General features: G+C 41.1%; 1 protein-coding gene across 1 annotated transcript in view; it reads right to left on the bottom strand.

Moving 5' to 3' along the window:
* Positions 1–24,888, bottom strand: part of LOC308671550 (sphingosine-1-phosphate transporter SPNS2-like) — a 156,276-nt gene that overhangs the window by 78,591 nt on the left and 52,797 nt on the right. The window contains exons 2-3 of the mRNA XM_081333797.1: positions 24,051–24,116; positions 2,521–2,657 (exon numbers count right to left, since the gene is read on the bottom strand). Coding sequence (XP_081189923.1) covers positions 2,521–2,657; positions 24,051–24,116 — 203 coding nt within the window. The remainder of the gene's footprint in view (positions 1–2,520; positions 2,658–24,050; positions 24,117–24,888) is intronic.

Raw genomic sequence — 24,888 nt, 5'->3', positions numbered from 1 at the left:
TGGCTGGGAAACTCTGGGAATTGAAGTCCACACACCCTAAAATTGCCAAAGTTGAAAAACACTGCCCCAGTCAAGCAAATGGCTCTGTAATATTTGCTTGAAAATCTCCAATGATGGAGAATCCATGACTTCAGCAAGCAGGCTGGATATATTTGCTTAATATTTCTCATGACCCAACATTCTTTCTTATTTCCAGTTTGCATTTCCCTCTGTTAAGTTATCCACTTGGTTCTTGTCCTACCTTTAGGAACTATACAAAATAAATTCATAGACTTACAGACTTTCAATATTTGACTATCGGAGAAGACGGCATGTTCAGACAAAGCAAACTTCATTTATTTATATCACCTGAGGACCTCCCTACTACAGGAGCTTATGTTTACATTTAAAAATACCAAAAAACCCACCCCTCTTATCTTTTAAATAAAAGCAGCAACCAAAACAGTGATATAGGCCAGTTTAAGAAATAAAACAGTTAAAATAGAGCAGCAGGGACCTCTTTGTTGTTCAATTTGATATCATCATTAAAAGCAGATCAAACTAGAAGAAGATGGTCGGGATCCATTTAGAAGCTGACAAAGATATTTAAGTCTGAGATGGGAGTTTTACTGATAAGATATCAATGTGAAGATACTCTGTGCCTAGTGCCTGTCAAATTGACTTAACATTGTGCCAAATTTGCAAGCTGGGCCTCACAAGAGCAGCTGTGGGCCACTTCCAAGATTCAGTCTAATGGTCCACTGGAGCATCCTTTGCACCTTATAAATGATGCACGTCTGGGAAGGCTGCGTAACTAATGTACCTGTGTACCTTCAGAATCACCAAGTCATAGGAATGGAATGAATTACTTTATGTCCTCATTGCCTGTAAAAAGTTAAAAGATCTTACGCTTACTCTCATACCAGAGGATCATTTTCATTTACAGTTTTCCCATATGAAAGCTCCTGAAAACAGCAAATTTGAGGATGGTGGTGGGTAATGTTATTTTTAGTACAAAAAAAATTAGGTGTCACCTTAGAGACAGCCTTCCTCCCTTTTGGCATCAAGTAGCTTCACTAATGCAGTGGACTTTAGACTCTTTGCATTGTTAGGTCACAATGTCCTGACTGCCATTTTTCAGTCTGTGATGGCCATAAAATTGCTAAAAAATGTTGTATTTGGCCAAAGACCAAGAGGTCAAATCTAAAGCTCCACTTCTTTCTTTGGAGGCCTGTTATTATGTTGCAAGTGTTAGAAAATAATTGAAAGAAAGTGGACAAATTATAGCTCGCCCTGAACAATGGCCATTTCCTGACGGAGTTGAAGAATGATTGCTTAATTTATTTCAACAGTTTCCATCTAAGAGCAACTTATTTTGGACTTTGTAAAGGCAAAGTGCAAAGAAACTGGAGTGAAGGTAGACAATCTGGCAACTTGCTGATATTCTAGGGACTTGGTTGAAACATGAGAATTCTACAAAACATCTGGAAGACACTACATGGGCTGATATATCTTTGTAAGTCAGAAAGCTGGCATATAATGGACACTAATTTGGAAGACTGGCTTGTATCTGCCCAGGTGGCCAATCCAGGGACCATGTTTTCAACTCCATCTTGAGATACTGAAAACCCCTACCACCACCAGTAAATGAAAAACATGGGTTCTACTGCTAAGCAATGACCTTCAATAAATCTGTATCACAACAAATCAGACAATAGATCTATCTGGTTCAGCATTACTAGTAATAATGCTGCAAGATTTCACACGGCTGTCTTTCTCAACCCAGCTTGACGATGCTAAAGATTAGGGCTGGGATCTTTTCAATGCAAAATAGATGCTCTCCCACAAGATTTACCTAGCATGCAGGAAAACTGCCTGTTCACAGAGACAGCAGGCTAAATGAGATCATTGTTCAATTACTGTCTACACTGACTGGTAAAAGTAGGATTTCAGCCAAGGATCTTTCCAATGTATAGCAATAGCAAGAGCATTTAGACTTATATACCGCTTCATAGTGTTTTACAGCCCTCTCTAAGCAGTTTACAGAGTCAGTATATTGCTCCCAATAATCTGGGTCCTCATTTTACCGACCTCGGAAGAGTGGAAGGCTGAGTCAACCTTGAGCCAGTCAGGATCGAACTACTGGCAGTTGGCAGAGTTAGCTTGCAATACTGCATTCTACCATGGCTCTTTTCAACTGGAAATACCAGTGACTAAAGTTGAGTTTTGTGTGTGCAACACTGACTAACTGTCTATTCCCCTTTGTAATACCATCTACATCAGGAGTATCTAACCTTGACATTTTTAAGACTTGTGCATTTTACTCCCTTGTCTACATCAAGTGGCTGACCAGAGCTTTATATTTCCTTCAAAATGATGGAGACTGAGCCTACTTTTATACAGGTAAATCAGATGATCTCCTCCTGAGCCATACACCTCTCCAGAATTCCTGGCCCTCTTTTTCATTTCAAAAGCTTGTGTCTCACCTGACCAGGTCCTCCAGCTTCAGAGCATATATCATTCCCTCTGCAAAGCTCTTACCTGTTCAGTGATGAAGGAGCTGGAGAAGGTAATGGCTGACCAGAAGAAGATCCCACAGCTAAGAATAATCTTCCTGTTGAACCGGTCACCAAGATAGCCAAATATTGGGGCTGCCACCATAAAGCTACAGATGAAAACTGCAGAAGAACAGAAAGGAAGAGATGGATTGGGTCAGCAATTCCCAAACTTTAGAAACTTAGTTGGGAAAGTCAAAAACAAAGTATCAATAATCTATATCAGCTTTCCCTAACCTGGTACCTTCCAGATGCATTGGGAATGCATGACAGATTCTGCTCTTCCATTCAAACCATTTGTGAATACTTCATATGCTACAGATGTTACAGGTAGTCCTCAACTTATGACCACAATGGGAACCAGAATTTTGGTTTCTAAGTGATGCAATTGTAAAGTGAGTCATCACATAACCAGATCTGATTTTACCACCATTTTTCCTGTGGTTATTAATTATGTCATTTAGTGAATCATGTGGTCATTAATTGACTTTGCTTGTTGAAGCTGGCTGGGAAGGTGACAAGTCATGATCACATGACCACAAGATGCTGTCACCATCATAAATGTGAGCTAGTTGTTAAGTGCCCAAATTGCAATAATGTGGTGGTGGTGGTGGGGTGACGCGACAGTCATAATTTCCAAGGACTGGTTGCAAGTCACTTTTTCCGAGGTTGTTGTAAATTTGAACCATGGTTAAATGAACAGACTGAAGTCAAGAACTACTGTACTCAAAATTCAAAGGAAGAAATTGTTTCCTCATAAATAGTCAGATTTAAACTGTGTTTATATATTTTGCTTATTACTGTATTTCTTCATTATATTTACATGTCATTTTCCCTCAAGGCTTCATATGTAGCATTCCCTCCTCCCAATTCTCCAACAATTCTGAGGTATGATTGGGCTAAGAGACAGTAACAGTGTCAAAGTGAGCCGAAGATGAATTTGAACCCGAGTTTCCCTAACATCCTACTGCAATTCCTTGGCCTTTACAAAACAGAAAACGAATATTTGCAACCCACTGACAGTATGTTATCACTCACTGTGGGCTACAAAGATACTGTGTTTTACCACGCAATTCACTGTTAAATCTATTTTCTATTCTTTGTAGATCTGGAAGTCACATTTTTAATTAGATGGTTTGTTCATGCGCAACAAAAGAAGAGGCAACACAGAGGTTTTAAAGATGGAGGCGGCACAATTGCAGAGAAAGATTTGAGAACAGAAGAATAAATAGAGTGACAAAATAAAAACCCAGCTTTGCAGAATCCAGATGGCAGCATGAGTATATTCATTCTGAGTGGTATAAAGTTCAGACAATGACAGTCAAGTTGCCAGGAAAATTGCCTGCCAGCTATCATGTCAAGAGCTATCCAAAAGTCTTGGTGAAAGAAGGCCTGACCCATAGCATTTCACTGGAAAAAAAATGAGGGGGTGATGTAGGGAAATTGATGGAGGGAGATGTTATGGGCCTGCCATCTAGTCTAATTAGACAGAAATCAATTTCTGCAACCAAATAGGTAGTCTCATTTAATGACCACAATTGGGACCAGCCACTCAGTCATTAAGAGAAGCAGCTGCTAAGTGAAACAGCCACCATGGTTATGATTTTACTTCAACTTTTCTTTGCTTTACAGACTGCAAAGGTAGTAAATGCAAGGACTGGTTGCAAAGTTAACTTTTTCATCACTGTCATAACTGTGAATTCAGCAAACTATTCATTCCCCCTTTGTACTGACAAGTAAAATTCTCATTTAAGCCTGGTCCTCACTAGAGATATAAGAGACCAAAGCTGGACCTTCAGCATGCCAAACATGAGATCTACGCATGAGTTAAAGCAGTCTTCGCCTCTACTTTATCTATCGCCTTCTCAGTGTAATGCAGTTTTCACTTCCTTAGCAACTTTAAAGATATGTGGACTTCAACTCCCAGAATTCCCCCACCAGGAGAATGGTCCTGGCTGGTCTAACGCATACACTTTTTCTTAGTCCAACCCATTTCACAAGGTTGCTGTGGGGAGAAATAGGAATGACTACGATGTACACCACAAAAGACAGGATAGAAATCAGACCAGAAACAAAATGCAAATAGGTGACCGAATGCAGAAAGTATCAACTTTAATTCTGAATTATTATTTGCCTTCCACATGATCCAGCAATCTCAGGTCCAGCTGTAAGAGTCAGGCTGAAAGCCACACGTTACCAAATGCCCAATGAACATTGAACATTATACAAGCTCAGGATGGTGACGATTTTTCGGAAAGAGCCAGACATTTCTTTAGCAGCCCCAAACAACTTTAAAAGGTTAAATATTTTTTCCAGAATTGAAATCTTTAAAAAATAAAACCAGGGAATAAAACAGAAGTAACTTCAGTTCAGATTCCATTTTGTAGCCTTGCCTCATGAAAGATGATCTTTTTCAGAGACAGGTCACACAACAACATTTTTTTAAATGGCACTTTTCAAAGATGCTGTTTCCTATACGCAATAGGGTGTGCTTTTGCCGGCCCCAAAATACCAGCCAAAAAGGGCAGGTGAATAAAAATAGGTAAAATGACATACGCCCTTCCAATTGAAAGTGACAGCTTTGGAATCATAGTTTGGAATGAAGAATGAGACACACGTCTGTTTCGTTGCAATTGTGGTGAAAGAACAGGAAAGGTTTAATTATCCAGACAGGATGGATTTCTCTATATCTATTTCTGATTTCAGTGGTCAGACCCACCCTGATACAGGTGGGATGCTTTTGTTTTTAATTTCTCCCAGTTATTTTGTGGTGTAATGTGGGTGGATGTGTGCACATGTGTGTGCATCTGTGTGCTTGGAATTTCTCTTGTTCTCTCTTTTTAATTATATGAGACAATAAAAAAAATAGATCGTCTTCTCCAGGCTTCATAGATTCCTTCACGCGCTGTTACCCATGAGTGCCAGCTCACTTTATTTTCCACCCTGGGAAATGCCAGTCAACCAGCATCCTAATTCTCTGTCACGATATTTAAAAGAGCTCTTTGATTTCCTTGTCAGAAAAATAGAATGTTTTCCCCCACCCCCCAAAAAAGAAGAAGTGGTTTAAGCATTTAATCATAAATGCATTTACTCTTGGGGCTTGAATTTAATTTAATTGTTTTAATTGATTTTAATTTTTTGTATTTCATGGTTTTAACTGCCCTGTAAACCGCCCTGAGTCCTACGGGAATAGGGCGGTATACAAATTCAATAAAATAAAATAAAATAAATAAATAAATAAATAAAAGATATTGTGATTTGTGAAAGGTTCTCTCACGTCATTAAGATGAAGATTTCCCTCAGGTTTGAAGGAGGCTGAAAGTCAAATTTGCACTTGGAATTGTTCTCCTGAATGTCATTTCAGTTTTAAGAGTTTATTTCACAGTTTCTTGTTTGTGGAATTATGTTGAAAATTACTGGGCATAGTCATCACTCCCCACCTGCCTTTCTCAAAAGGGGATCCGAGGCTCTTGATGTGATCATCAGCAATAGCAGACTAAGCAGCTATAATTGTTAATTCTTTTGCAAAAGCAATAGCACTTAGACTTATAGAGCGCTCCACAGTGCTTTAAAGCAGTCTCTGGGTGGTTTACGATGTCGGTGTATTGCCCCCAACAATCTGGGTCCTCATCTTACCCACTTCAAAAGGATGGAAGGCTGAGTTAACCTTGAGCCCATCAGGATCAAACTCCAGACTGTGGGCGATCCTGCATTCTAACCATTGCAATCACATCTGTTTCCCTATCAGATGAAAAGATATTGTGAAATCTAGTCCCTCCTCTTCCTCCAGCCTTGTATATGCTTCTCTTTCCTAATGAATTGATACTGAAGGAAAGACAAAGATTCAAGACTATAGACTGAGATTTGCCTCTGTGTGTCTTTGTAAGGGCGAGAATATGCAGACGGGTAGTCCTTGATTTAACCACCATTCATTTAACCACCATTCAAAGTTACAATGGCATGAAAAAAGTAACTTACAATTGGTCCTCACACTTATGACTGTTGCAGCCTCCCCACAGTCACGTGATCAAAATTGAGGCACTTGGCAACCAGCATACATTTAGATGGTTGCAGAGGCCAGGATCACACAATTGCCATTTGCTTCAGACAAAGAAAGCCAATGGTAGGAAGCTAGATACACTTAGCAGCCATTAAATTCACTTAATAACTGCAGTGATTTGCTTAACTGGCAATAAAGGTGACAAAACCAGTCCTGACTCATTTAACAACTTAGCAACAGAAATTCTGGTCCCAACTGTGGTTGTAAGTCAAGGACTACCTGTATAGCCTTGAACACTGACAACAACTGAGAATGATTAAAAAAAAACATTAAGTTGTGTTGAGGAACCAATTCTTTCTCAAACATGCACGCAAAAGGAGACTGGATGAGAAAATGATCATGACAGCAATGCAAAATGGAATAATCAATATAGTCAGAAATATTGTCCGGAAGACTTTGAATATTCAGCCACCATTCTCATCATGCATTCTGTTGAGCCTCAGAGAAATAGTCAACCCTCTGCCCCTCTGTTCACAGAGATGATCCTTTTTATTACTGTACTTGAGATCTTTTCATAACTTTTCAGCAGCCAACAAGCTATCCGCTGATCCAATGCAAAACATAACTCTTATCTGAAAACCCAGTTTCATGAAATACAGTCAGTAAAGGCAGAGTTTCCTCCCCTCAGGTACTAAGACAATTTAAGGCCTACCCAAAAGATTACATAAATCACATTTAATCAAAAATTGAGAAGGGAGCTTCTGGCAATCTACCAGTAAAGTTGAAGGGCCCTGAAAGAATGAATAATGAATGGGCTTATCAGTGGGGGCAGCAGAACCCTAGTGATTTATGCAGTTTTCTTGGCAATGTTATGGGACTGGCTTGCCATTGTCTTCTTCAGGATGTTTTCTTTTTTTTCAAATTCCACAATCTGCCTTACAGTTCTGGTATTTCCTGGTGATCTCTCTTTAATTAACCATGTGCAACCCAGTTTAGTTTATCAAGATCAGCCAAGGTCACCTAGGAAGGCATACAATAGTAAGATGCAGACTGTTGAGATATACCGTTTTATCTGTCTTCCCCCAGAATTGACAGACATTCTCCAACATCTCTTCTAACTTACTACCTCACCTTTTGACCAGCATTGACAAAGGATGCCAGGAAGTTCTGGCACCAATTATAACAGTCCTCATAGCAGACTTCAAAAATGACAGTACCAGGACCTTACCTACCTACTTACCTATCTACCTACCTACCTATAAGCTTACATATAGGTAAAGGTAAAGGTTCCCCCGCACATGCATGCTAGTCATTTCCAACTCTAGGGGCCGGTGCTCATCTCCGTTTCAAAGCCGAAGAGCCAGCGCTTGTCCGAGGACGTCTCCGTGGTCATGTGGCCGGCATGACTAGACGCCAAAGGCGCACAGAACGCTGTTACCTTCCCACCATAGTGGTCCCTATTTTTCTACTTGCATTTTTACGTGCTTTCGAACTGCTAGGTTGGCAGAAGCTGGGACGAGTAACAGGCGCTCACTCTGCTACGCGGCACTCGGGATTCAACCCGCCAAACTGCCCACCTACTGATCGACAAGCTCAGCGTCCTAACCCACTGAGCCACTGCATCCCTTAAGCTTACATATACATAGAAATAATACCGGGGCAGATTTGGAATTTGATGGCTTCTTTTGCTTTAGAGCTTCCTCATCTGTGATTGCAAAAATCCAGACAACTATAAGATGACAGCAAAGAATGAATGTTTCTGCATTTCTATGCTGGCAGTGGGTAATTGTCTGTGCATTCTGTAATAGACATTTTGATTGATGATGCACCAACAGCCTTAAATGCCTTCCAACTCTTAATAAGAGTTTGGGGAGGTTTTGCGGCTATCCACATAGCCCTAGACAATTTATCAATATATGGTTATAAGCAGCTAGTATAAAACGTTGATTGAAAAATCAAGTTGCCACTAGATGGCAGCAAAAAGTGATACAATACCTTATTTGCTCCCACCTAGTGGCTGGATGAAAGATTGAGGGCAATAGAAGAAGGGGACACCAGAGAATGAGGTGGCTGGATGGAGTCACTGAAGCAGTAGGCATGAGCTTAAATGGACTCCAGAAGATGGTAGAGGACAGGAAGGCCTGGAGGAACGTTGTCCATGGGGTCGTGATGGGTCAGACACGACTTCACAACTAACAAGTGGCGGGATGTCTGCAGTCCAGACTTTGTGTATCTAATAAACTGCACTGACTCTCCTATGATATACATTAGAAGACTGTTTGAAAATTGGTCAGACCTGGATACAACTTGGCAATTTTTAAAGCTCAAGGTCTTATCTGTCTGTTCGTGATCAAGCCATCCCCATGGATTAAATTTAGGACTTTTGGCATGCAAAGCAAGTGGCATTCCACCAAATTACAGCTGGTCCTCGACTTACGTACATTTATTTATGGTTCAAAGTTATAACAGCATTGGAAAAAGTACCTTATGGCTGGTCCTTGTACTTATGGCTGTGACAGCACCCACAGTCACCTGATCAAAATCCAGGCACTTGGCAACTGGCCTGTATTTATGATGATTGCAGCACCCTGGGATCATATGATCACCATTTGCGACCTTCCCAATTGGCTTCTGATCAGCAAAGTCAATGGGCAAAGCTGGATCTGTTTAATGATCATGTGACTCATTTAACAATGGCACTGATTCAGTTAACAACTGGGGCAAATTGGTAATAAAATCAGGTACAACTCACTTAATTATCATCTTGCTTAGCAACAGAAAGCCTGGTCCCAATTGTGGTGGGTAAGTCGAGGACTACCTGTTTGTACCCATTACCTTTCAAAAGCAAGAGCACATTTTTGGCGCAGAAAAGCTTCAAGTGCCAGTCTTAGTTAACTGTGTTGAAAATCAGATGGGATTGCTGGGCTAGGTAAAACCCTCAGCCTGGAAACTTGGCAAATGAGATCTGCTGAGTGCAAGGTAAACTCATATGATCCCATAATACTCCCTGGGGAACTTGGATAAGGATATCCTATGTTCTTTTTTTTTTGCCAGGATGAATAATTGTATCAAAGGCAAGTTGGTAGAAATACACTGCTTTAAGGAGAGGGTGGTGCCAGGAGGCTACAGATAGCATGCAAATCATTCCAGCTGCAAAATTAACCCTAACTCTGCAAGGGTATTTTTTTAATCACACAAGAATGTTTTTCTCTTGCAGGAAAAGATCCCAGCCCCTTGCATCTGCAAAAGTAACCAATTCCTAGGATGGAAACCATAATTCAAAGTCAAACTTATTTTCCAAAACCTCAAGGAAAGAGAGGGGCATAATGTCACTTAGTCACTGCAGCAGATAGCTTTTAATTCATATTCAGACAACAGACTGTAACACTTTTCCTGGGATGACAATTTTTCTGGATTAATTATAAACCAGAAATCAAGGACAAATATGATAAAAGCTAGTGGTTAAGATTTGCTTTTACGCTAGGGCTCCAAATATTTTCCACTTTCAGTTTTACCTGGCCAAACAAGTAAACTTAGTAATACATACTGCAAACATTCATATTTTCATACGTTGAGAACAGAAAGAGCGAAATAGTTAACTCTGGGACGCGGTGGCTCAGTGGGTTAGGACGCTGAGCTTGTCAATCAGAAGGTCGGCAGTTTGGTGGGTCGAATCCCGAGTGCCGCGTAACAGAGTGAGCGCCTGTTACTCGTCCCAGCTTCTGCCAACCTAGCAGTTCAAAAGCACGTAAAAATGCAAGTAGAAAAATAGGGACCACTACGGTGGGAAGGTAACAGCGTTCCGTGCGCCTTTGGCATCCAGTCATGCCGGCCACATGACCACGGAGACGTCCTCGGACAAGCGCTGGCTCTTCGGCTTTGAAACGGAGATGAGCACCGGTCCCTAGAGTCGGAAACAACTAGCATGCATGTGCGGGGGAACCTTTACCTTTACCTTTATCGTTTCCCTATTTTTTTTACTAGATGACTAAAATTTTTACTATATTGGTAGTAGCAATAATAACACATTCTCCTTATGCAATTCATACTCTGTAATATTTTCCAAACCCCAGTTATCACGGAGAAAGGAAAGGACACTCTGCAGATGCTCATGGACACTTTTTTTCTCTCCTCCAGTCAGCACCTATGGGAGCAGAGACAGCACCATTCAGCCAGTGCTTAGACAAAATGCGAGGACTACTTCACAACAAAAGTGCACAAACTGAGTTCAAAGAGTCATATCACACAGAAGCTGACCAAATTGCATTTATGAGGATCCTTCTCTAAAGCTCAGGACAACTTAACCGCAGATGGGAGGCTATCTGGTACTTAGAGGTCTCCTCCCATGAGGGAACAGCTTCACTCTATCTAGGGTTGGCCCAGAAAGCTTAAGACTAGCCTTGCACAAAATCTTCAGGTGTGAGGAGGGCAACCCCCTCCCCAAAGAATATTTAGCAGAACCTCTTGCACAGTCTAACCACATGGATAATTTGTGCAGAGAGAGAGTGAGAGAGACAGAGACAGAGAGACAGAGAGAGACAGAGACAGACAGACAGACAGACAGACAGAGACACAGAGAGCAGGGGGATAGCGGGAGAGGGAGAGGAGAGACACCAGGGCATAACCAGTCTTGGTAGCCAGTCTTGGTTGAAGAACTAGAGATAGGTGGGCATAGATTTGAAATCAAGGACTATCTGTACTTTTCAAACAGGACTGGCTCTCTGTTCTTCAAGAAGCACAGGTAGTCCTCAATTTCAAATCCTAGGTCTAGTTTCCTCCTTTATTACACCTCAGAGCCAACTCACTTGAAAATAGCTTGGTACAGAAAAGGGGAGGACTGTCAGAAACAGCATTTTCTTAGACATGTAATAAGGATAATGCTTCTTTGAAACATATGTTTCTACAATGTGCTATACTTACTAAGTTTAGGAAGGAAGGAGTGGATTATATAAATACGATTGTGCAACCAAAGCTAACATTTTCAGAAGATAATATTCTTTTGAACCATATACTTAGTGCATGGAATTTGACAACTGGATAACGAAAACAATTCTCTGTGCCCTTTCTGTGGCTAAAACATTTATTTTGATATTACAGTATTGGAAAGGCAAATGTATAGCTCCATTTACTCATTGAGGAATTGACTGCAGTTGCAGATTGCCTACAGACAATTACGAGCAGATTGCCTACAGACGTAGATTTTGTATAAATGAGTACAGTGAAATGTGGGATTCACGGATACACAATACAGTCAGTTAAAAGAAGGGTAAAGGTAAAGGTAAAGGTTCCCCCGCACATGCGTGCTAGTCGTTTCCGACTCTAGGGGCCGGTGCTCATCTCCGTTTCAAAGCCGAAGAGCCAGCGCTTGTCCGAGGACGTCTCCGTGGTCATGTGGCCGGCATGACTAGACGCCAAAGGCGCACGGAACGCTGTTACCTTCCCACCGTAGCGGTCCCTATTTTTCTACTTGCATTTTTATGTGCTTTCGAACTGCTAGGTGGGCAGAAGCTGGGACGAGTAACAGGCGCTCACTCTGTTACGCGGCACTCGGGATTCGACCCGCCAAACTGCCGACCTTCTGATCGACAAGCTCAGCGTCCTAACCCACTGAGCCACTGCGTCCCTTAAAAAAAAAAAAGGTAATATAGTGTAAATAAAGGGGGCGTGATGGCTCAGTGGTTAAAGACACCGAGCTTGTCAGCTGGAAAGCTAACAATCCAGATTCAAGAGCCAAGCGCCCTGCTACAGGGCAAGCTTCCACCTAGCAATTCAAAAGCATGTAAATATGAGTAGATAAATAGGTGTCACTTGGGTGGGAAAGTAACAGCATTCTGTGCACCTCGGCACATAGTCATGCTGGCCACATGACCACAGAAAGGGACTTTGGACAACACTGGCTCACTCAGCTAAGAAACGGAGATGACCACCGCCCTCGAGTCGGATACAATTGCACAAGGAAAACCTTTACCTTTATTTTTATCATAAATATGTTAGAAATATATATGTATTTGAATAATGTTTGCATTAGACAAGTACAAATAGAGTTGTAACTGCGTATTATTATAATGGTATTTCGTATTTCTGTTTCATCCTTTCTTATATTGTTTAATTTTTTTAATATATTTTTTCTCTTTGACAACTGTAAATATCTCTATCACTTTTATCCTTATGTTTTGCTCCTTTTCTCTCTCTCTTTTTTTTTGTTAATTAAAAAGCAATAAAATATAAATTAAAAAAAGCCACATGAGAATAGCTGGAAACAGACTACGGTTGGCAAAAAAAAGCCTACAAATCAGTAACACATTTGTATTCAAGGAGGGTTAGATCCAGTGGTTCATATCGTTAGTAACCAAAGCTGTTTGGGATGCAAGAATTCAGAATGGTAGAACTGCCTAGATTGCCACCATTCCAAGAAGGTAAAACTAGGGTCAATCAATGGCAGGATATCCTATAAAGAAGCTCACGACTCAGTTAACCCAGCGTTTTGGATTTGCACTACAAATCAGTTAAATTAGTCATATAGATTAGGCTTGAATTATCCACAATGCTAACATCTGATTGATTTGTTCCTGCAAAAATGTTTTTGTTCAACTTGCTTCCATGCCATATAGAACTCGCTCCCTGCGTGTCTCATAATGATACCTAGTTGAAAGCTTGCACGAGTTTTGGAAAGCAAAATCTGGCTGATACTCCAATTGCAACATGAAAGAGTATGTTCTCAAGAAGGATGAATAATGGCCACTCATGCAGAACAACTGTAGACTTTTTGTATGAAACATTCTTTCCCAGTGTTTATGATTACAGGTAGCAATTGCAACTTACAACCACAACTGGGACCAGAATTTCCACTGCTACGCAAGGTGATTGTTAAGTCAATTTTATGATCTTTTTTTTTGCGATGGTTGTTAAGTGAATCATTACAGTTGTTAAGTGAATCCAGCTTCCCCTATTGACTTTGCTTGTTGGAAGCCAGCTGGGAAGGTCACAAATGGAGATCATGTGACCCTGGGTTGCTGCAACCATTGTAAATACATCCTGGTTGTCAAGTGCCCGATTTTTGACCACATGACCGTGGGAATGCTGCAACGGTCATAAACACGAGGACCGGTTGTAAGTCACTTTTTCCATTGCCACTGTAACTTCGAACATTTGCCAAATGAATGGTCATAAGTTGAGGACTACCTGTACTTCACTCTTTGTTGCTTTTTAAATGGACAGTGAACATGGCTTATTTATATGATTATTTTCACAGAAAGGAGATGTATGTATTCCTGTTTAGTGGCTCTGCTCTTAAGGTGCATTTTTATATAACCGCATTATGTATTATATGCTACTTTGGGAATGTGCTGCATTTTAAAGACAGCTCTTCTTAACAGATAAACATGCTTTTACAATTTGGTGGAAAAAGATTAATGGCCTGAAAGCAAAGAATCTTGGATCATAATTCGAAGCATGAAGGATTGCTCAGGCTTTAAAATGACAAATCTGATTCTCATTCCATGTTCTTAGTTCCCCTTTCTGCCTCCAGGATTTTTCTAACGACGTTCCCTGCCACGGTTTTTCTACTGCCCAGTTTTGTTTTGTTTTTTTCCTGCTTGTGAGATATGAAATTTACTTTTAAAATTTCAAGCATGCAAGGAAGGCATTGCTTGGGAGCAAAATAGTAACTATAGTTATTGACTACCATTACAGAAAGAGGGAGGGGAAAAATAAGTTCTTGAGACTTGGAACCAGAATAGGGAATCCTCTCTAAAATTAAAGAGGGGGACTTGCATTTGTGGTGTTTGAGCAGGTCCATGTTAACCACGCTCTAGAAAATCTGCAGAAAGTGGACAATTTTAGCAACCCAAGTGGTTTGGACTAAAACCTTTAGTCCCTTTTCCCATGGCTCTCAAAAATAGATACCATTCCATTCATAGTGGCATTTGACAATCTAAAAAGAGGGTGGTGGTGGGGGGAAGAACCTTTGCAAATTAACTTCCAGCATATCCTGTGGTCCTAGAAAAGAAAAAGAGTAATTCACTATTTGATTTGGCAGTTAGAGCCAATGCAGTCTATGTTCCTGTACAGATGTCTCTTGAGGTCAAATTGTCATCATTTCGAATAAAGACTCCTGCCAAAACCATTAAATTTCATATGCTGGAATTGTTCTGTCCTTATCTTTTCAATTTAATCAAAACAAAGAGAGACATATATGGGGGTGGACAGTGACAGGATGCTAACTGGTGAAGGGCAAAACAAAGGACGATGCCATTTGCCCCATTCCCGTCTTATTTTCTACATTTCAATAATTATGCAGTGACTTTAGTTAAGTCTTTAGCTTGGTCTTCTCCAACACCAACTAACTTTTGAAACTGTGTTTTCTGATAAAATCATTTTCTACTTCATAGAATTAGGAAGAGCATGGATTTTATCTACTCACCCAGTGATGATCATAATCTAACCCAGTATTTCTCAATCTCAAATTTTAAGATTCCAACTCCCAGAATTCCCCAGCCAGCACTGATTGGGGAATTCTGGGAGTTGAAGTTCACAGTTTTTAAACTTGCTGAGATTGAGAAAAACTCATGTAACTCTTTAAAACCATTTAGAAGCAAATGAAACCATCCAATCAGACAGTTCCTAAAAGACCCTGATCTCCCAGCTATTTAAATGTTTAACTAACCTTTGTTCTTGGGGAAGGGAGAACATAGCTTCTAACTGTACCTGTCCTTTTATACTTCTTCCTAAGACTGTTGTATCTATTGATTAAAATCAAACAATAAAGATTTCCTCCCATGCCAATACTTTACCCTACAGGGTAGGGAAAGGAAAGGGATTTACATTGGGAATGCTGAAAAAAATTCAACCTCTGCATACATTCTATTTACGTCATTCATTTACCACCTGCCTAATCACAATAGTTCCTCTGGGCAGCAGATGGAATACGAATAAAGTTTAAAACAGTCAGTTTTGGTGAAATAAGTGAAGGAAAGCATGCGAGGCATGGCTTCTAAGGGATCAATGGAACAAAGCAGAGAGGAAAATCCGACAGCCCTTTGTAAATTGAACTCTTTTAACTATCATCATCCATGCTAGCTAAAGCCTTGGGGAGCTGAAGTCTAATAAAATCTGCAAAACCTGGAAGAAAGCATTCCATAATAAAGGGACATAATAAATAGACCACTATTTATCATAATAGGTCATAATAAAGAGACCACTGCTGAAAAGACTTTTTTTTTCCAATCCCGATACACTATTTCTTAATGTTCAATATGGGCTGAGCCAGTTTGGTATAGTAAAAGGTAAAGGTAAAGGTTCCCCCGCACATGCGTGCTAGTCGTTTCCAACTCTAGGGGCCAGTGCTCATCTCCGTTTCAAAGCCAAAGAGCCAGCGCTTGTCTGAGGACGTCTCCGTGGTCATGTGGCCGGCATGACTAGACGCCAAAGGCACACGGAACGCTGTTACCTTCCCACCGCAGTGGTCCCTATTTTTCTACTTGCATTTTTTTATGTGCTTTTGAAGTGCTAGGTTGGCAGAAGCTGGGACGAGTAACAGGCGCTCACTCTGCTACGCGGCACTCGGGATTCGACCCGCCAAACTGCCGACCTTCTGATCGACAAGCTCAGCATCCTAACCCACTGGGAGACTGTGAGTTCTCATTCTGCCTTAGGATGAAACCAGCTGGTTGACCTTGGTCCGGTCACTTTCTCTCAGCCCTTGGAAGGAGGCAATGGCAAAACAGTTTTGAAAAGCCTTGTCAAGGAATCTGCAGAGAGTAGACACTTCACTCAAATACACCCTCCCCCCCACAAAAAAAGAGAGATATTACTGCAAAATAAGGGTAGTTTGGGTGTTTCTTCCAAACTTCACGTGCAAGGCATTTCTTTTTTCTCATGAATGAGAACCTCATTCTGGATAAGTCCACTGGCCTGAGTGTGTGATGGGACAAATTCTGCCGAGTTTCCATTAAAGAACAATTCAAATATATTCTCCCCCTCCCCAGGGTACAGTTGACTTCCAGAGCAGGCCTTTTCCCCATTCATTTTCCCGTAACAATCCAAAAGCTTCTCTTCCCTTTCCTGTCCTCTGAGCCATCTGGCCTTCCAATAGCAGGACTTCCGTTGCAAGGAGAATTGGGATAGCCTGTTTTTAGAAAGGACCAGCCCCCCCGCCCGAAAAATAAAAATGCTATTCAAATATTTGGTTTGTTTGTTTTAAAGACGCTTCATAGTTTCTATCAATTTCTCCAGAATTGGAGTGCAATGTTGCTATCACATTAGTATTTTTAGATGTTGGAGATACATTGTTGCCTGTTTCTCTACAACAGTCCTGTGAGGTAGGTGGGACCAAGAGAGAGAGGGACTGTCTCGACTTACGACCACAACTGGGAGGAGAATTTCCATTGCTAAGCAAGGCAGTTGTTAAATGAGTTGCAATGATTTTACCATCTTTTTTGTCATGGCTATTAAGAAAGTCACTGCAGCTGTTAAGTAAATCATGGGGTCATTAAGCAAATCTGGCTTCCCCAATTGACTGTGCTAGTTGGAAGCCACCTGGGAAAGTCACAAATGGAGATCACATGACTCTGGCAACTATTGTAAATACATACCCTTGCCAAGCACCCAAGTTTTGATCCCACAGGGATGCGGTAACAGTCACAACTGTGTGGTACCAATCCCTTTTTTCAGTGCTGTTTTGACTTTACATGGTTGCTAAACAAATGGTCGTAACTCGGGGATTACCTGTAGTGATGTTCCATGGCTGCAGAGATATGAACCTCCTTAGCTCTAAGTTGACATCTTAATGATTAGACCACAGAAATCTTCCAACAAATTAAATTCCTTCTCTGCTCAGTTGAAGTTGATGCCTAAATCATGTTTGACTTCAACATCAGTTAAAGGCCTTCCTGACCATCCAAACAGTCCTCGACTTATGACTGCTTCCTTAAAACAAAGCTTGAACCAAAACTACTAAGATAATACTTTTCTAATTTAACTGGGATAAGCCAATAAATCTAGTCTGTAAAGGGAGTAAAAGGGTTGTATACATACACAATGCTGGTACAGGTAGTCCTCAATTTACGACCACCTGAGCCTAAAATTTCTGTTGCTAAGTGAGACATTTGCTACCGTAGGTGAGTTTTGTCCTATTTTACAAGCTTTCTTGCCACATTTCTTAAATGAATCATGGCAGTTGTTAAGCTAGTAACACTGTTGTTAAGTGAATTGGGTTTCCCTATTGATGTTGCTTTTCAGATGGTCGCAAAAGGGGATACCATGACTCCGGGACACTGTGACCATCATAAATGTAAGTCAGTTGCCAAACATCTGAATATAAATCACGTGACCATGAGGGTGTTACAGGTCATAAGTGTGAAAAATGGTCACAGGTCACTTTTTTCAGTGCCGTTGTAACTTTGAAGAGTCACTAAATGAACTGTTGTAAGTCAAGGACTACCTGTACAGCCATTTGAACTTCGAAAATTGAGTCATCAGTATCTTGTCCTATTTTAGCATTTCTATGACCACAATCACGTCGTTCAATTACATCACATTGTTGCTCTAATGTGATAAAACAACCTTTTTCTTGTTTGAACTTCTATCGCTTCCCTCTAATGGAACCTTCCTTTTCTCTGTTTTGCACACATGAAGATGAGCGGTGTCTAAAACCGCAACTGAGGATGTGCCAGCCTCAACCGCAAATGCTCTAACCTCACTTTAACTGAGTTTTGGGTCTATTAAATAGGACCTGATATCAATTTTTCAATTTGCACTAAATCAAATATTGCATGGGATGCGGTGGCTCAGTGGGTTAGGACGCTGAGCCTGTCGATCAAAAGGTCGGCAGTTTGACGGGTCGAATCCCGAGTGCCGCGTAACAGAGTGAGCACCTGTTACTTGTCCCAGCTTCTGCCAACCTAGCAGTTCAAAAGCACGTAAAAAGGCAAGTAGAAAAATAGGGACCACTACGGTGGGAAGGTAACAGTGCTCCGTGCACCTTTGGTGTCTAGTCATGCCGGCCACATGACCACGGAGATGTCCTCGGACAAGCGCTGGCTCTTCGGCTTTGAAACGGAGATGAGCACCGGCTCCTAGAGTCGGAAACGACTAGCACACATGTGCGGGGGAACGTTTACCTTTACCTTAAATACTGCATTATTCTGGCTTGCACCAGTGGTGGGATTCAAATATGCAAACAACCAGTTCTCTGTGTGGATGCCGCTTCCAGAAGTCCATTCTGGGCTTGGGCAACAAAAAATTAGCTACCGGTTCTGCTGAAGTGGTGCGAACAGGCTGAATCCCACCATTGTTTGGAGGGCAATTTTCTATCCAGTGTTGTTTTGAGCATGATTATAGAGCAGGGGTGTCAAACTGCCGGCCTGCAGTCTGGATGCATCATCTGGAAGCCACGCCCACTCCATTACCGGCAATGGCAAAACCATCCCGATACGTCTCGCAACATCACATGACGTCGTGAGTTTAACATGTTTGTTGTAGAGCCAGTGTGTACTTTATAGTCCTCCCCCCAGTCAAACCCACATATAACTAGCTTGCACCATAATAATCACAACCTATCTATACAGGTAGTCCTTGACTTACAACTGTTCATTTAGTGACCATTCAAAGTTACAACAGTATTGAAACAATAGGGAAACCAGATTTACTAACTTAACAACTGCAATGATTCACTTAACAAATGTGGCAAGAAAAATCATAAAATAGAGCAAAACACACTTAACAAATTTCTCACTTAACATAATTTTTTGGCTCAATTGTGGTTGTAAATTGAAGATTACCTGTAGTCCCCATACAGTCACGTGATCATATTTTATTTTATTTATTTATTTTTATTTTTATTTTAATCCCATTTATATCCTGCCCTTCTCCGAAGACTCAGGGCGGCTTACAATTTAAGCACAAACCAATGTGCTTAGCAATAGCCTTCATTCTATGTATATGCCTGCTTATTAGGGCTTTCGCCCCCCCCCAAGCGGCATTATTACAAAGTCAGCTTATTGCCCCCAACAATCTGGGTCCTCATTTTACCTACCTCGGAAGGATGGAAGGCTGAGTCAACCTTGAGCCTGGTGGGATGCGAACCTGCAATAATTGCAGGCAGCTGGTGTTACTTAAGGAGGCATTAGCCCACTGCTCCACCAAGGCTCACATTTTGGGTGCTTGTCAACCAGCTTGCATTTACGACTGTTTGCAGCATCCCGAGATCACATGACTATGATTTTCGGTAGTTTGTGATAATTTCTAGTGTTTACTTCCAGCAAAAACGCCCATTGGGGAGAACTGACTCTTTAACAACCATAGCATTCGCTTAACAACTGCCATATTTGCTTAATGACCACTACAAAAAAAAGGTCATAAAATCAGGCATGGTCACACGGTGGCCTGCTTAACGATTCCCACAACTTATGAGTATAACTATGGGTTTAATTACAGTAGAAAGTCAAGGACTACCTTGTACTCTGTGATTCTGCTAACCATATATTTAATTTAAAAGTACATTTTTAAAAAATCTTTTGCTGCAATATTTTATTAATATACACATAAATATTTATGTTTAAACATTTTCACTGCCTATTTCTATCAAGCTGGAACCAATTGCCCTAATTTCACTGAAATATCACTTTGAATAGTGTGAATTTAAATAATACAACCATTTTGTGGGATTCATTAACTGCACTAATCCAGACTGAACTGTAGTTGAATTATATTGCTATGTTAATCCTATAGTGCTGCTGATGTTTTCTTGAAATAGTTGATGTTTTTTATTGGTTTGGGATCGCTTTTAGGTGAAAGATAAACTGCATACATATATGAAGAAATAATTAACATTGTAAGATCCTTTGTGGTTTTTGCTGCAGTCGGTTAAACAAACACAGTTACGCCTATAGGATGTTGAGGATATTTTGCAAAACATTCTTTCAGCAAATCGTGACTCAGTGTTACATTCAAAAAGGCAAACCAGATCTTAATTTGGAACATAGCTACACCCTTAGATGCTACTGCTTAGCATAGATGGTATTCTGAGATTTTCAGGGAAAATGAAAAAAGAAGGAAACTTCACAAACCTTGGTTTATCTGAGTAACTGCTTCCTTAAAACAAAGATTGAATCAAAGCCTCCAAGACACTACTTATCTAACTTAATTGGAAAAAGCCAATACATCTAGTGTGCAGGGGGAATAAAAGGGATATACACATGATGATAAGTTTACGACCTACTAAGCCCCAAATTTTTGTTACTAAGTGAGACATTTCTTAAGTGAGTTTTGTCCCATTTTGTGACCTTTCTTGTCACAATTGTTAAGTAAATCACTGCAGTTGTTAAGTTAGTAACACGACTGTTTTGCTTGTCACAAGGTCGCAAAAGGTGAACAAATCACCCCGGGACACTGCAATCATCATAAATATCAGTCAGTTGCCAAACGGCTGAATTTTGATCATGTGACCATGGGGATGCTGCAATGGTCATAAGTGTGAAAAACGATCATAAATCACTTTTTTTCAGTGCCATTGTAACTTCAAATGCATGACTTTAGATCAATGTTTTTCAACCTGGGACTATTATGTGGACTTCAACTCACAGAATTCCTCAGCCTGCCATGCTGGCTAGAGAATTCTGGGAATTGAAGTCCACACATCTCAAAGGGGTTAAGGTTGAGAAACATTGTCTTAGATGTAATGGAAAGAAACAACTTCTCACTAGCAGAGATTGCAAAACTTCAGACCATCTGCAATCATCATGATCCATATTGTAAACATAGCCTAATGTAGACGTCTCAAAACAGCATCACCTGTCCAGGTATGTGAGTCCAGCTGCCAGATCATTAAGACTGTCCAGAACTTTCAGCTTTCCATAAGGATTGAAAATATATTCTTGATGGCACTGATAAGTGTTAAGGGTGTTAGATCTTGCTTTTAAAAAAAACAACAAAAACACAAATTTTAATAGACTTGAGTGAATTATTTCATGCAACTTTGGCAGGAACCCAATTCAAAATGATCTGGACATCCCTAATTGGCAGCAGTCTTAGAACCAGAATTCTCCACCCTTCTAAATGTAATGGGTACCACATGAATGTAAACATTTGCGAGAAAAATAAAGAAAGGTTTTCTGTATATGTGGCAGATTCCAAGCAATATCTGCAGGTCTGATGTATTCAGATGTCTTATTGCACTATTTTCCCCCTACTTCAGAGGTAGGCAACCTTGACTCTTTTATGACTTGTGGACTTCAACTCCCAGAATTCCTGAGCCAGCATGGCTGGCTCAGGAATTCTGGGAGTTAAAGTCCAGAGTCATAAAAGAGCCAAGTTTGCCTATTCTTGCACTTTAACCTTTTACGATTCCATGAGTTCCGACATTTTGTCTGCCTTTGTCTTATAACCTTTTATAACCTTTGTCTTATAACCTTTTATTTTTCTTCTGTTCAATCTTGTCCAATTCTCAGAGACTGCTTGGACAACTCCCTGCAGCTTTTTTTAACCAAGGTTTTTCAGAAGCGGTTTGCCACTGCTGCTTTCCTAGGGCTAAGAGAGGGTGACTGGCTTGTGCCCAAGGTGGGACTAAAACTCACGGTGTGCCAGTTTCTAGTCTAGGTGCCTTCACCACTACACCAAACCAGCTCTCTATGAAGAGACTACTGCTTGTAAACATTTGTGTTTATAGAGAATATCACAGAGCGATGGCAGAGTTTTGAAGTATTCCCACCATTTATTGCTCAGCTTCACTCCCCAAGCATAGCAAACAAACCAGTGGAGACACATTTTTTTTTGTTGTTGTTAGCTGCAAAGTCATGTCCGACTCATCGCGACCCTACGGACAAAGTTCCTCCAGACCTTCCTGTCCTCTACCATCTTCTGGAGTCCATTTAAGCTCACGCCTATTGCTTCAGTCACTCCATCCAGCCACCTCATTCTCTGTCGTCCCCTTCTTCTCTTGCCCTCAATCTTTCCCAGCATTAGGCTCTTCTCCAGTGAGTCCTTCCTTCTCATTAGGTGGCCAAAATATTTGAGATTTAGCTTCTGGCCTTCTAAAGAGCAGTCAGGGTTGATCTCCTCTAGGACTGACCGGTTTGATCGCCTTGCAGTCCAAGGGACTCGCAGGAGTCTTCTCCAGCACCACAGTTTGAAGGCCTCAATTCTTTGGCGCTCAGCCTTTTTTATGGTCCAGCTTTCACTGCCATACATTGCAAACTGGAGACACATAATACCTATAAAAGCCTATTTGCCAATTAACTGCAATTTGAAGCAAACCTGGTACACCATCACAAGCCTGCCACAACCTTGGCTTCAAAGTATGGGGACCACAAAAAAAAACCCAATACAAACAAGTCCAAAACTAGTACCTACCTCCCAAAAGAATATTCCCCCCTTACTCGGATGGTGGGTCCCTAATGTGAATGTTTTGTGTTGAGAAGCTACTGGCTGTTGCTTTTTCCAGATGGCTCACTACCTTTATTACTGCTGCTAATTTTGTGCTCAGTACTGTATGCCATCCAGAGTTGCTATGGAATTGGGCAGCCTGACACATTAAAATTAAAATGAATTAGAATAACAGAACACAATAACAAAATAAAAGAGTTGGAAGGGACCTTGGAGGCCTTCTAGTCCAACTCCCTGCTCAGGCAGAAAACCCTATGCCCGTGGTGGCGAACCTATGGCACGGGTGCCACAGGTGGCACACAGAGCCTTCTCTGCAAGCACGCGCACTGTCGCCCCAGTCCTAGGCCTTCAGCTGGGTTTTATAAAACCTTTTTGCTTTAGGCCTCCACCTTTGTGTGCAAAAAATAAAAAAAGGTTCAATCAATCAATTTCAACTTCTCGCAGGGGGAAAAAAAAGATCTCACAAAGTTGGAATTGATTGATTGAACTTTTTAGTCCCAGTCTGCCGTTACCACTGCAGCCACGCCCACCCAATGGGCCACACCCACCCAATGGGCCACGCCTACCCAATGATACATAAGTGGGTTTTGGGTTGCAGTTTGGGCACTCAGTCTCTAAAAGGTTCGCCATCACTGCCCTATACCATTTCAGGCAAATGGCTGTCCAGTCTCTTCTTAAAAACTTCCAGTGTTGGAGCATTCACAGCTTATGGAGGCAAGCTGTTCCACTGATTAATTGTTCTCACTGTCAGAAAATTTCTTCTTAGTTCTAGGTTGCTTCTCTCCTTGACTAGTTTCCATCCGTTGCTTCTTGTCCTGCTTTCAGGTGCTTTGGAGAATACTTGGCTCCCTCTTCTTTGTGGCAGCCCCTGAGATATTGGAACACTGCTATCATGTCACCCCTCACCCTTCTCTTCATTAAACTAGACATACCCAATTCCAGCAACCATTCCCTATATGTTTTAGCCTCCAGTCCCCTGATCATCTTTGTTGCTCTTCTCTGTACCCTTTCTAGAGTCTCGACATCTTTTTTATATTGTGGTTACCAAAACTGGATGCAGTATTCCAAGTGTGGTCTTACCAAAGCATTATAAAATAGCATTAACATTTCACGTGATCAAAGAAGAGGTTGCATACCTGTCTGTAGCAAGCCAGCTCCACTGTCCTTAACCCCAAAATGTTGCTGAATGTCTAGCAAAACGCCTGGAGGGAAAAGAAGAACACTGGTTAGACAAATAGTTAATGCCAAACATTTATTCAATCAGTGCATAGATTGTGGAGAGCAATCTTGGATTTTGGAATTTTTGAAAATCCATTTTGTCCAGAGCCTCATTCTAAAACAGTTTGGGCAACTAGGCAGTTGAAGAAAGAAGGTGACCAAGAATACATCCCTTATTGCATCTGGCTTTAAAAAAAGAATATAGATAGTCCTCGACTTGTGACCACAATTGAGCCCCAAATTACTGTTGCTAAGCAAGACAGTTGTTAAGTGAGTCTTTCCATTTTATGACCTTTTTTTTACGACATTGCAGTTGTTAAGTTACTAACATGGTTGTGAAGTGAATCGGGCTTCCCCATTGACTTTGCTTGTCAGAAGAACGCAAAATGGGATCACATGACCCCGGGACACTGCAACCGTCATAAATACATGCCAGTTGCCAAGCATCCTAATTTTGATCAAGTGACCATGAGGATGCTGCAACAGTCATAAGTGTGAAAAACAGTCATAAGTCACTGTTTTCAGTGCCGTTGTAACTCTGAACAGTCACTAAATAGATGGTTGTAAGTTAAAGACCATTTCTACTTCCTTTAGGTCAGGGGTCCCCAACCCCCGGTCCGTGGACCAGTACCGGTCCACAGCATGCCAGCAACCGATCAGCACAAACAAGCAAAGCCCCATCTGCGGGATGCAGGCAGCACACAAAACCCCGCCCCCTCCGGTCTGTGGAAAAAACCTCTCTCCACAGAAACAGGC

Source organism: Vipera berus (assembly GCF_964194415.1).
Source record: "Vipera berus genome assembly, chromosome: 1".
NCBI classification, from domain to species: domain Eukaryota; kingdom Metazoa; phylum Chordata; class Lepidosauria; order Squamata; family Viperidae; genus Vipera; species Vipera berus.
Note: the sequence above shows the minus strand (reverse complement) of the source record. Positions and strands in the feature narration are given on the sequence as shown.